We start from the raw sequence: 12,158 nt of genomic DNA, 5'->3' as shown, positions 1-12,158 counted from the left end.
TCAAGCCAGTCACTTCAAGCATACCATCCATCCACCTTGCCCTTGGTCGGTCCCTCTTCCTTTTTCCTTCCTTTTCCCCCAAGCTTTACTGTCTTCTCATTTTGTGGCCAAAGTATTTCATCTTTGCCTCTAATATCCTTCCCGTCAGTGAGTAGCCGGGAATTATATCCAGGAGAATGGACTGGTTGGATCTTCTTGCAATCCAAGGCACTTTCAGAACTTTCCTCCAACATCAGTTCAAAAGCGTCTCTCTTCCTTCGCTCAGCCTTCCCTATGGTCCAGCTCTCACATCCGTAGGTGACTATGGGGAATACCATTGCTTTAACTATGCAGATCTTCATTGCCAGTGTGATGTCTCTACTCTTAACTATTTTATCGAGATTGGTCATTGCTCTCCCCCCAAGAAGGAAACATTTTCTGATTTCCTGGCTGCAATCTGCAGCAATGGTATATGAAGATGCTGTCTTGAAAAGTCCATGTATCTGATTTCCTTCATTTGTTAGACTTGGTGTTGTTTATGCGAACATAATAGTCTGTACTAGTGTGGGCAACACTTAATATATCCTGCTCAATGACCTTATATTATTTCAATGCAGAAAACGCTGTTCTATGCTAGAAAAGAGATTCCAGCTAAACATTAAGAAGATCTTCCTGACGTTAAGATCTGTTCAGCAGTAGACTAAGCTCTTGAAATTTGATGGTGGCTTGAAGGCTGAGTCTGGATGACCATCTGTTGGCGGTGCTTTGATTGTGCTTTCCCTGCATGGGCTAGGAGCAATGGGTTCAAATTACAGGAAAGGAGATTCCACTTGAACATTAGGAAGAACCTCCTGACCGTACGAGCTGTTCAGCAGTGGAACTCTCTGCCTCAGAGTCCAGTGGAAGTTCCTTTCTTGGAATTTTTTAAACAGAGGCTGGATGGCCATCTGTCAGGGATGCTTTGATTGTGCATTTCCTTCATGGCAGGAGGTTGGACTAGATGGCCCGTGTGGTCTCTTCTAATTCTATGATTCTACGTACAAAAGAAATATGCAGTTTCTGAGCGCATAAACCATGTGCGAATTTTGTGCAGAGTAAATCCCATATGGCGAAGGTTATTCCAGAGTCTGTTAGGGCACATTTATGGCCCCATCTACACTGGCATATAATGCAATTTGAAACAGTCTCTGCACACCTACTTCCTTAACCAATGTTCACTTGTATACAACTATGACCAGCTATAGTTTTTGTCTTCAGAGGACAAGTTATCACAAAAGACCCAAAATGGTGCAGCTTTATCTCTTTTTCCGCTCTCTTTTTAGTAATGTGTAAGATAGCACATTTGCTAAACGTCAAAAAAACCAAGATTATGGCAACAAGAATGATTGACAACTGGAAAATAGAGGGAGAAACGGTGGAGGCCGTGACAGACTTTGTATTTCTAGGCACAAAGATTACTGCAGATGCAGACTGTGGCCAGGAAATCAGAAGACGCTTACTTCTTGGGAGGAGAGCAATGTCCAGTCTCGATAAAATAGTGAAGAGTAGAGACATCAGACTGGCAAGAAAGATCCACCTAGTCAAAGCCATGTATAAAGAAATTAAAGGGATATCGAGGCAGGGTGGACACCACAGATCCCACCGCTGCCCTTAGGTATAGCGTGGAACAAAAGGCTGAGCCTAAGTGACCGAAACACTTGGTATAACTAGCTGCCACCACCTCAGAAATTCTGTGGCCTGAGGAACCAAACAGGGTGTGAAAGTAACTGAAGTAAAAGAGTGTTTGGGCTTTATTACTTCAAAAGCTGACTGGAGAGTAAAAGATGTGTTGAGAGAGTGCTTTTGAGGTAAACCAATGGACTGAGGCGAACAACACTTGAGAGTAAACTAATAAAGAGTTTATTTAGAACTTAATATGAACATCTACTCGATGAAATGAGTGGTACAAAATCTTGATGCAGTTTCTGTGACTTTGGTTACTTCAATCAAACAGTTCTCACTGACAGAACAGCTTTCTTAGCTTGCGTCTCTTTAAACAACTGCTCTACTCTTAGACACAGTTTACACAGAGCACAGACCTCAGTCTGTCGCTCTCACACAGGGTAATAAGGTAACTTTGAAACCTCTCCTAGGCTCAATAAGACGTGGCACTCCTTTACTAGACTCTCTTCTCTAGCAAAGCTCTGGCCTGGTGTCTTCCCCTTATTCCCTAACCTAGAGACTAGCTAAAGCTCTCTTTCTTCTGTCAGCCCTGCTGTAACTCCTCTCTAAACAATCTGCATCCTACTCTGTCTAAATCTCAGACCCTTCTCCCTGTCAGATAAGACAGCTCCCTTTCCCTCCATCAGCTGACTCCACCCCTGATTGTAACACCCAATCAGGAGTCAGCCTGACTCCTCCTCCTTCTTTGCTCAACAACCAGGAGGCCAAACACTGCCAAGCAGGCTTCGGCCTAGCCAGCTAAAAAGGTAGTTTTATTACACCATGGTATTCCCTGTAGTCACCTACGGATGTGAGAGCTGGACCTTAGGGAAGGCTGAGCGAAGGAAGATCGATGCTTTTGAGCTGTGGTGTTGGAGGAAAGTGCTGAGAGTGCCTTGGACTGCGAGAAGATCCAACCAGTCCATCCTCCAGGAAATAAAGCCCGGCTGCTCATTGGAGGGAAGGAGACTAGAGACAAAGTTGAAGTACTTTGGCCACATTATGAGGAGACAGCAAAGCTTAGAGAAGACAATGATGCTGGGGAAAGTGGAAGGTAAAAGGAAGAGGGGCCGACCAAGGGCAAGATGGATGGATGGCCTCCTTGAAGTGACTGGACTGACCTTGAGGGAGCTGGGGGTGGTAACGGCTGACAGGGAGCTCTGGCGTAGGCTGGTCCATGAGGTCACGAAGAGTCGGAGACGACTGAACGAATGAACAACAACAAGATAGCACAACATGTGGTATATGACTTGCTGTTTCTATGACCATTCAAATAAGGGGAGGGCTAGGAAAAACTCAGTGCAAGCATGAGAAAGCCTTATCATGTGAGATGTATGATTTTTCCCCATGTGGAAGCATTTATTTTTATAAGAAAGAGTCACAGTCTCTCCAATGTCCCCAAATCAGGACTGAGGAACATTTGGTCCTTCAAATTGCTGGCTTTTAAAAATAGTTCTTAACATATTGAAATATAATAAAATTACACAGAGATATAAAAAGGAAAAGAAAGAAAGAAAAAGATGAAACGTACAGATGAGAAGTTAAAGAAAAATGTCAAGTTCCAGTCTTCCTTTAAATGGTGTATGATACTCAGGCTTCTCAAGAAAATATCTAAAAAATTATTTCTTTCGGATTAAATTTCCAGTATTCCAAGAAAGTGGTATAGTTCTATCTGTGTTGGATAAGACACTTGAGAGATCTGGGTTCAAATCCTCATAACAGCATGGCAACCAAGTGCCAACCTTGGTCAAGTTGCACTCTTTCAGTAATGCTTTATCTATGCACTACTGTGGTGCAGCGAGTTAAACCACTGAGCTGCTGAATTTGCTGACCGAAAGGTCGGTGTTTTGAATCCGGGGAGCAGAGTGAGCTCCTGCAGTTAGCCCCAGTTTCTGCCTACCTAGCAGTTCGGAAACATGCAAATGTGAGTAGATCAATAGGTAACACTTCTGCAGGAAGGTAACGACGCTCCATGAAGTGATGCTGGCCACATTACCTGGGAGGCATCTCCGGACAACACCAGCTCTTTGGCTTAGAAATGGAGAAGAGTCGAACATGACTACACTTAATGTCAAGGGGAAGCCCTTTCTTTACCTTACCGTATATATCCGGTGAGGTCTGGGTGTTGTTAGGATTGCTGCCTGCCTACTTTCCCTCTTCTCCAGCTCTGAGAAAGCCTACCGCACAATGTCTCTATGGCAACACTTTGGCAACTGTGGGCAAGCTCTCTTTTGGACTCTTTCCTCCCTCCCTTCTTCCCTTTCCCTCATGTACATGCCATTTTTCTAGTTCTAGGATGCCAGTACATATTTGACTGGTGATATAATGGGGGAATTGAAGTCAGGACTCCATGCCAGTGGTTCTTCAACCTTTGGTCCTCAGGTGTTTTGGCCTACCACTCCCAGAAATCTCAGCAAGTTTATTTATTTAATCATTCATTTATTTACATTATTCATATTCCGCCCTTCATACCCCTCAGGGGACTCAGGGCGGATTACAATGCACATATACATGGCAAACATTCAATGCCATAGACACACAACATATACAGACAAACAAAGAGGCAATTTGAGCTTCATGAGGGTATGCTCGAATTCGAGCCACCGGGGAAGCTGTCACTTCACGATCCACTTGTGACACCGAGTCCTGGATGGAGTACTTCCTCATTCTTTTGCACACTGCTGGAGATTTTTATGGCGTTGTAAATTAGTTAAATTAGCCTCCGCGCATAAGCGGTACCTAAATTTCCTACTTGACATATGCAACTGTCTTTCAGCTGCAAAGGTCGACAGCAAGCTAGACAAATGGTTGGGAGCTTACTCGGACCTGGGCTGGCTTCGAACTCATGTGGTAATTTAATGCAGCTGACTCCTAGCCAACTGTGCCACAGCCTGGTCCAACAGCTGTTAGGATTTCTGAGAGTAGAAGGCCAAAATATCTGGGGACCCACAGGTTGAGATCCACTGCTCTATGCAAATTGCATGCTCTTCCCCTCAAGTCATCAGCATAATCTCTGAGGCTACTGGTTTAGTAAAGGAAAAGTCACAAAAAGGATGTTTTTTTTACATGGATGCAGTGAAAAAACTTTGAGGACAGGTCTTACCTCCGATGGGAGCAGCGAAGCAGCAGCCAACGCCTACGGCACAGGCAGCCGCCAGCATCTCAATGTTGCGGGATTCGTTCTGCAAAAGAAGCAGGTGAGAAGTATATTGGAGCCACAGCGCAATCTACAGCCAGAACAAAAGGAACTGCAGCAGGTAACAGGAAAGCAATGGCAAACATTGCTTTCCTGTGACAATTATAGAACAGAATGGGTGCTCCCTTTCTTGGCATTCAGGGAATGCACCATTTATGGGCACCCTTTTTGGACTGTTGCCCTCCCCAAAACACCACCCAAATCATTTATCTACTATCTCTTGGGTAAAATGAGCAAAGACATCTGTGGAGTGAAGGTCACTAGATTTTAAGACTGGGTTGCTGTGAGTTTTCCAGGCTGTATGGCCATGTTCCAGAAGCATTCTCTCCTGATGTTTTGCCCACATCTATGGTAGACAATCCTCAGAAGTTGTGAAGTCTGTTGGAAATTAGGCAAGTGAGGTTTATATATCTGGGGAATGTCCAGGTTGGGAGAAAGAACTCTTGTCTGTTTGAGAAAAGTGTGAATGTTGCAATTGGCCACCTTGATTAGCATTGAATAGCCTTGCAGCTTCAAATCCTGGCTGTTTCCTGGCTGCAAGTGTGAATGTTGCAATTGATCACTGAATAGCAACAAAAAATCTGTAGATTTCTTCATGTCCTTTTAGTAGTAAGGGTATGAAACCTATAACCTAGTAATCCAGTGCTGTGAAAAAGGGTTTAAATTCTGCATTGGTTTCATATTCAGCGCTTACTAAATGCCATCATGGCAAATAATAATAATAATAATAAGAAGAAGAAGAAGAAGAATAAGAATAATAATAATCATAATTGTACAACACAATCAGAGCACTGGCATGAATTGTGGCTTTTTTTCTAAATCTACAAGCATCACCCACATACATCTGGAGAAATCTTTACAGAGTAAACCAGTTCTCTTATGTCCATATTGCTGATCAGGGGGACTGAGGATAGAAAAGGAAAGCTTGCTTAAAACCAGTCAGTGAACTTCAATCTGAACTGTGGCATTTGTGCTGTTTCAGACTCCAGAATCCTTCAGTCAGCATGACCATCAGATGGATACATACCTCATAGATACCGCCAAAGAGAGAGAGGAATTTGCTGAGTAAAGCAGCGCACATACTGGCTATGTGGACAAAAGGTCCCTGCAGAGGAAAGAGAAAAGGGAATTCACTGAGTTATAGGGAAACTCACAACAACAGACATTGCATAGGCAAATCTTTTGGGAACTGATCTGCAGTGGGTTCAAGGGATGGGTAACATCCTACCAGTGTCCAATGCAAGGGTTGGGAATTGCAAGACACATATTGCATGTGGTTTCTGGACTTCACTTCTCGGGTCTCAAAGCCTTATGCCAGTCTCCCTAACACATCCATCTTCCTGCAAAATTGGAAAACTCTAAGGGCACCTGGCCAGTCTTGGTTAGGACTTGGATGGGAGATTGCCAAGGCTATATTTCAGAGGAAGGAACGGGCAAAACCACCCTTGAATTTTACAAAAACCCTATAAAGTTCATGGGGTTGCCATGAGTCAAGAGGAGACTTGAATGGTCATGTACACATACTCAAGCACACATACAATTTGGGGTGAAAACTGCCTGAATGTAGTGCCCAAAATCCTCTGAATGTGCATAAACATGTTCCCTATTCCATCTATTTCCTATATTTCTCCTCCAAAGAGGCTGATTCCAACTCTGGAGGAGAAATGGAGAGCAAAAGAAGTTGGAGGGGCTCTTGAACCTTGAAGGGATTAAAGAAGAGGAAATTTCAGCAGGTGTTCTTTGCGACCTGGTTGCACAACAAGCAAAGTCTGCTGAAATCCCATCTTCTACATCACCATGCAACATACAGGAGTGCGCTCCAATTTTCACTTTGGCCTGGGTGTGTTTTTGTGTGTTGGTCCACATGCAGATGCCCACCTCTAACACAACACAACACAACACAACAAGAGATCTTCTTCCACCAAGTTATTATTTCATTTACTTACATCCTGCCTCTTCCCAACCCTGGGACTCAAGGCAGCATTAAAAAAAAGGAAATACATAAAAATGCGCATATAAATCAAAGCAAACAAAATGTTCATGAATTATAGAAATAATTAAAAGTAATTAAAAAAAACTCAGTGGGCCCTTGGCATTCAATGGGATTTGGTTCTAGGATCCATCTTAGATACTAAAATCTGTGGATGCTCCAGTCCTGTTATATACAATGGCATAATAAAAGGGTATCCCTTATATAAAATGACAAAATCAAAGTTTCCTTTTCGTTTTTTAAAAATATATACTTTTGAGTTGTGGATGGTTTAATCCATGGATACAGAATCTATGAGTATGGAGGGCTGAAAGCATATCCATTAAAAAAGCAAGAATTCAAAACGTCACCACATGTGTGCTGTTGCTCTTAATTCTCTAACCCACTGGCTTCTCCTAGGTTTGCACAAGTTACTATTTTGGATTCTATGTTGGCTGGTCTAAGAGGTACACTCCAAATGTCTTCTAAACATTGGGATTCATTACTATGCTCAGTATCCACTTATGATCAATCAACAAGGTTTCAGCAGCAGAATACCATGGTCCACCTCACCTCTTTGCCCAAAGGCATCCCACTGCCCAGGGCACACGTCAGGCCGATCACTTTGGCAACGAAGGTCTTGAGGGTTAGGTACTCCTTCAGCACCACTCCTCGCAGGATGGTCTTCATCTCAGGGATGCCAGAGCCTGAAAAAGGACAAGGAAAAGTTTGCAGAGATCACTTGGGCAAAGGGTTTCCTTCCAGGTATATTGGGTAGGAATCTTGCAGCACACCAGATCTTTTCCAACTGTAAGTCCAGCAGCCTAATCCAATACAGACCATGGGAGGTGCAATCCAACATCTGGAAGGTGCATGATTCCCATTCTTGGGCTAAAGATGGTTGTTCCCATGCCCCCTCCTGGATTTTCAGGATGCTAAAGTTTGGTGTCTATATGGAATGGGAAATGTTGCCTTTCCAATTGCAAGGGATTTGGGGAGCTGTAGCCCACAAGGTAACATTTCCTACTTCTGATCTGTCAGGGCAGAGAATACTTATCACCAAGTACTCATTCATATTGTATAATTACAGCAGTATGATTCCAACTTCAAGTTGCATACTACAGGACCTTGGAGTCTGTAGCTCGATGAAGCACAATGATTCTTTGGAACAGAATACAGCCAATCATCTATCTACATTTGCTGGGGTTGGGGAGTCAGGACCATATGAAAGGGGGGAAAATGCAGGAGAAAAACACTTTTTATATCCTGGGACAACATTCCTCTACAAATTTCCAGGTTGTCCACTGCATCTCCATGGTCAACTTTTGCCAGATGTGGAGTCACTCAGGAGGACCTAGAGATACCATATTAATCAAATCTGCAAATAATCACATCCACAAACATTAAACCCTAAAAGGGAAACCGCAGCATTCACATAATGGAATGATAGGAACTGAAGTGGAATTATAGCGCAATCATTACATAGTGTGAATGGGCCTACAACGTAGTGAAATTGCATATTAAATAAATAGTTCATTAGGCTTGGTCAGTTGCCAGGAAATTCCCTGGATCCAGTTCACAGAGGCCTCTTTTTGGAGGAGAGGTCTTCTTTGGGACAGTCCCATATCAACTTGGGGAGGAAGATTTGGTGCATGGTATTTCTTCTTCCAAGCCCCATTAAAAGGGCTCACCTTACTAGGCAGAAAGCAACTTCTACCCCGTAACTCACCTACTGCTTGTGGAGCCAGGATCTGGGTGAAGCCAGCTGAAAAAGTGATGAGCACCACAGGATAGGTAACCCAGGCCATGTACTGCAGGAAGATGTTGGCATCTAGTCCTCCATACATCCACTTCTGGGCTGCAGGTGGACATGACATGGAGAGAGAAAGAGAGAGAAATTGAGAACACGTCGATAAACAAAAGAAGGCACTAAGTGAACAGCAAGCACAGCTTGTACTAGTCTTCTACAGCCTGGTGCCTTTCCCTTGTGTTGGTGTAAAACATGATCATTCCTAACCAGTATGGGCAATAATCCAACCAGTCCATACTTCAGGAAATAAAGCCTGACTGCTTATTGGAGGGAAGGATATTAGAGACAAAGTTGAAGTACTTTGGCCACATCATGAAGAGACAGGAAAGCTTAGAGAAGAGAATGATGCTGGGGAAAATGGAAGGAAAAAGGAAGAGGGGCCGACCAAGGGCAAGATGAATGGATGGCATCCTTGAAGTGACTGGCTTGACTCTGAAGGAGCTGGGGGAGGTGACGGCCGACAGGGAGCTCTGGCGTGGGCTGGTCCATGAGATCACGAAGAGTCGGAAATGACTGAACGAATGAACAACAACAACAACATGGGCAATAATTATAACCATGCTGGCTAGAGAATAATGCAAGCTGTAATCTACTACATCAGGCATGGGCAAACTTTGTCACTCCAGGTATTAGGAATTGTGGGAGTTGCAGTCCAAAACACCTGGAGGGATGACGTTTGCCCATGCCTGCACTACATCTAGAAAACACTATGTTGGAGAAGATGAGGTATAAAGTAATAGCTGCAGACATTTCCTCTTCAACACAACCATGAAAGATACAGGAGCACTCCCCAGTTTCCACTCTGGCAACTCTACTCCCCGCCCATCACTACTATTATCCCCTTCCTTACCTTGCAAGCAGGTGGCTATGGCGAAATCCATGGCCCAGCTCACCAAGGCCATCACCAGCCCCAACAAGATGAGGAAAATCCAGTCTTCACCCACTTTGGAGATGAGGAACTTTTGGCATCGTACTGTGCAGACTGCAGGACGAAAGAGAGAAGGTAATGCATCAGGGACAGTGAACAAGGGATACTCAGATGATACACAGTGAGCATGACAGTAGGCTACCCAAAATAGGTACCCAATCCCTGCACCAGTGGTGGGCCAAACTGTTTGTTAATGTGTTTTTAAATGTTTTATCTTCATATGATTGTGGTAGTTTCTGTTTGTTCATTGCCTCAGGCACCTTTGTGAGCAAGGAGACAACAGAGGAGTATCTTCAATATCTTTAATAAATAAATAAAACAAGCACAAACATGACATTGTTGCTCCTGGAGCGCTTTTACACAACACAGTTATAGCACTGATTCTACTTAGCCGCCCCAAGTCTCTTTAGGGAGAGGGGGCGGGATATAAATAAAGCATTAGTATTGTTGTTGTTGTTGTTGTTATTATTATTTGAGACATAATAAGATTACTACACAGCAAACAGGATCACTATGCTGGCTTTTGTATTTGATCACACATCGGCCACATCCCAAGTGTCTAGGACTGTGTGATGTATCGGCAAATAATGCATGCCGACCCGAGTACGGTGGCCTTTTGCAACTGACAGATGGTAATTTTGTGAGCCCTGATTGTTTTTAAGTGCAGGCCAAGGTCGTTAGGCACTGCACCCAGAGTGCCGATCACCACTGGGACCACCTTGACTGGCTTGTGCCAGAGTCTTTGCAGTTCGATCTTTAAATCCTCATATAGTGGCAGCTTTTCCAGTTGCTTCTCATCAATGCTGGCTTTAGCCTATAAAGCCCTAAACGGTTCTGGCCCTGCTTATCTGTCTGAATGTATCTCTCCTTATGAACCACCTAGGAATTTAAGATCTTCTGGGGAGGCCCTGCTCTCTTGAAGCGGCTTACATGAGGTCAAGCCCAACAACACATCAATAAAAGAGAAGGGCGGTATAGAAATATAGTAAATAAAAATAACAAATAAATCAATGCTCCATACTTTGTTTTTTTCCCACGATCATGAGGTCAGGAGTATTGTTATAATAATAATAATAATAATAATAATAATAATAATAATAATAATAATGGGCTTTAGCTGTGTGATATAAAATTATCTGGAATGTCCCCTTTTATTGCAACTTCCAATTTTCTTGAAAGTGAGGATTGTGGGACTAGCAATCCAAAATAGAATTTTTCATGCTCTAAAACTGCCACACCTGAGGAAGCATGGTAGAGCATAGCATTTGCCACACATAAGCATAGTTCCACATACTTAAAACATGTGGATGGGGTGAGGTGCATTTTCACCCCATACATTTGCTGAAGTTAGAGGCACAGAACTACATGAAAGTGAAAAAACACAAATAAAGAAACTGCTAAAACATCTACTTCTGGGCTGCAGGTGAACAGAACATGGAGTGGGAAAGAGAAATGGAGAACATGTTGATACACAAAAGAAGGCACTTTCTCAGTGAACAGCAAGTACAACTTGTACTAGGCTTCTACAGCTTTCCTTTGTGTTGGTGTACAACTTTATCATTACTATGGCCAATAATTATAAGCATGCTGGCTAGAGGATAATGCAAGCTGTATTCCATTGGAGGCTCCTTCTTTGGAAGCTTTTAAACAGAGGCTGGATGGCCATCTGTCAGAGGTGATTTGAATGCAATATTCCTGCTTCTTGGCAGGAGGTTGGACTGGATGGCCCATGAGGTCTCTTCCAACTCTTTGATTCTATGATTCTATGATATCAGGCATGGGCAAACTCCGGCCCTCCAGGTGTTTTGGACTTCAACTCCCACATGGTCACCTTCAACTAGAATTGTTTTGGAGGACCTAGAGATTCCTAGGACGTTGTTATGATTTTTACACAGTTATGGTTTTTAGTGTTTGCTGCTCTCAGTCTTCTTTGGGAGAGAAAAAGTAGGATATATAAATACTACTAATATGAATTATCTCTAGTCATTTCCATGTCCTCCAGCATGACTGGAAGAACGTGACTGTAGAGTCATGCTGAAGGACCTAGAGATTCATGGAGGGAACATTTTTAATCAAATCCATGAATAATCCAATCTGCAAAAGTCAATGCTGCAAATGTGAAGAGACAACTCTATTCAAAACCAGCTCCCTCTTTGTTTGGCCAGTTTTGTAAACCAATGTTTACTTTTCCAGTGGCAGGAAGCAACAGAGCCTTTCTTCACCGAATATTTTTAGACGTTTCCATGAAACAAACCCCACTTTGAGGAAGTTAATGGGGCCTATTCAAACCGGAGAAGGCCGCTTGATTTGGCAGAGGCAGCCAAGCCAACAACTCAAGCGGCAAAAGCCATGAATGGGTTTGACGAAGGAGCCGGATTGGGGTCACTGCAAACAATGCACCCAAAGGAGAATCCTGCCCTGTCCAAGTGGAACATGATGCTCACTGATGACAACTTAGCATTCTGAGCAGGCAGTCGTTACATAACCAAACAAACATGCGCACAGGCATCTCTTAATTATGCAACCCCATTTCCTTACGGTGTGAATTAGAGAGAAATTACCTTTTAGGACTATA

The 12,158-nt window shown here is 43.3% G+C and overlaps 1 protein-coding gene across 2 annotated transcripts in view; it reads right to left on the bottom strand.

The window, feature by feature from the left end:
* Positions 1-12,158, bottom strand: part of CLCN2 (chloride voltage-gated channel 2) — a 123,257-nt gene that overhangs the window by 46,360 nt on the left and 64,739 nt on the right. For both annotated transcript variants that reach the window (XM_060767399.2, XM_060767400.2), the window contains exons 3-7: positions 9,506-9,637; positions 8,575-8,703; positions 7,419-7,552; positions 5,904-5,981; positions 4,784-4,862 (exon numbers count right to left, since the gene is read on the bottom strand). In XM_060767399.2, the coding sequence (XP_060623382.1) occupies positions 4,784-4,862; positions 5,904-5,981; positions 7,419-7,552; positions 8,575-8,703; positions 9,506-9,637 (552 nt within the window). The remainder of the gene's footprint in view (positions 1-4,783; positions 4,863-5,903; positions 5,982-7,418; positions 7,553-8,574; positions 8,704-9,505; positions 9,638-12,158) is intronic.

Source organism: Anolis sagrei, chromosome 3 (genome assembly GCF_037176765.1).
Source record: "Anolis sagrei isolate rAnoSag1 chromosome 3, rAnoSag1.mat, whole genome shotgun sequence".
Classification (NCBI taxonomy): Eukaryota; Metazoa; Chordata; class Lepidosauria; order Squamata; family Dactyloidae; genus Anolis; species Anolis sagrei.
Note: the sequence above shows the minus strand (reverse complement) of the source record. Positions and strands in the feature narration are given on the sequence as shown.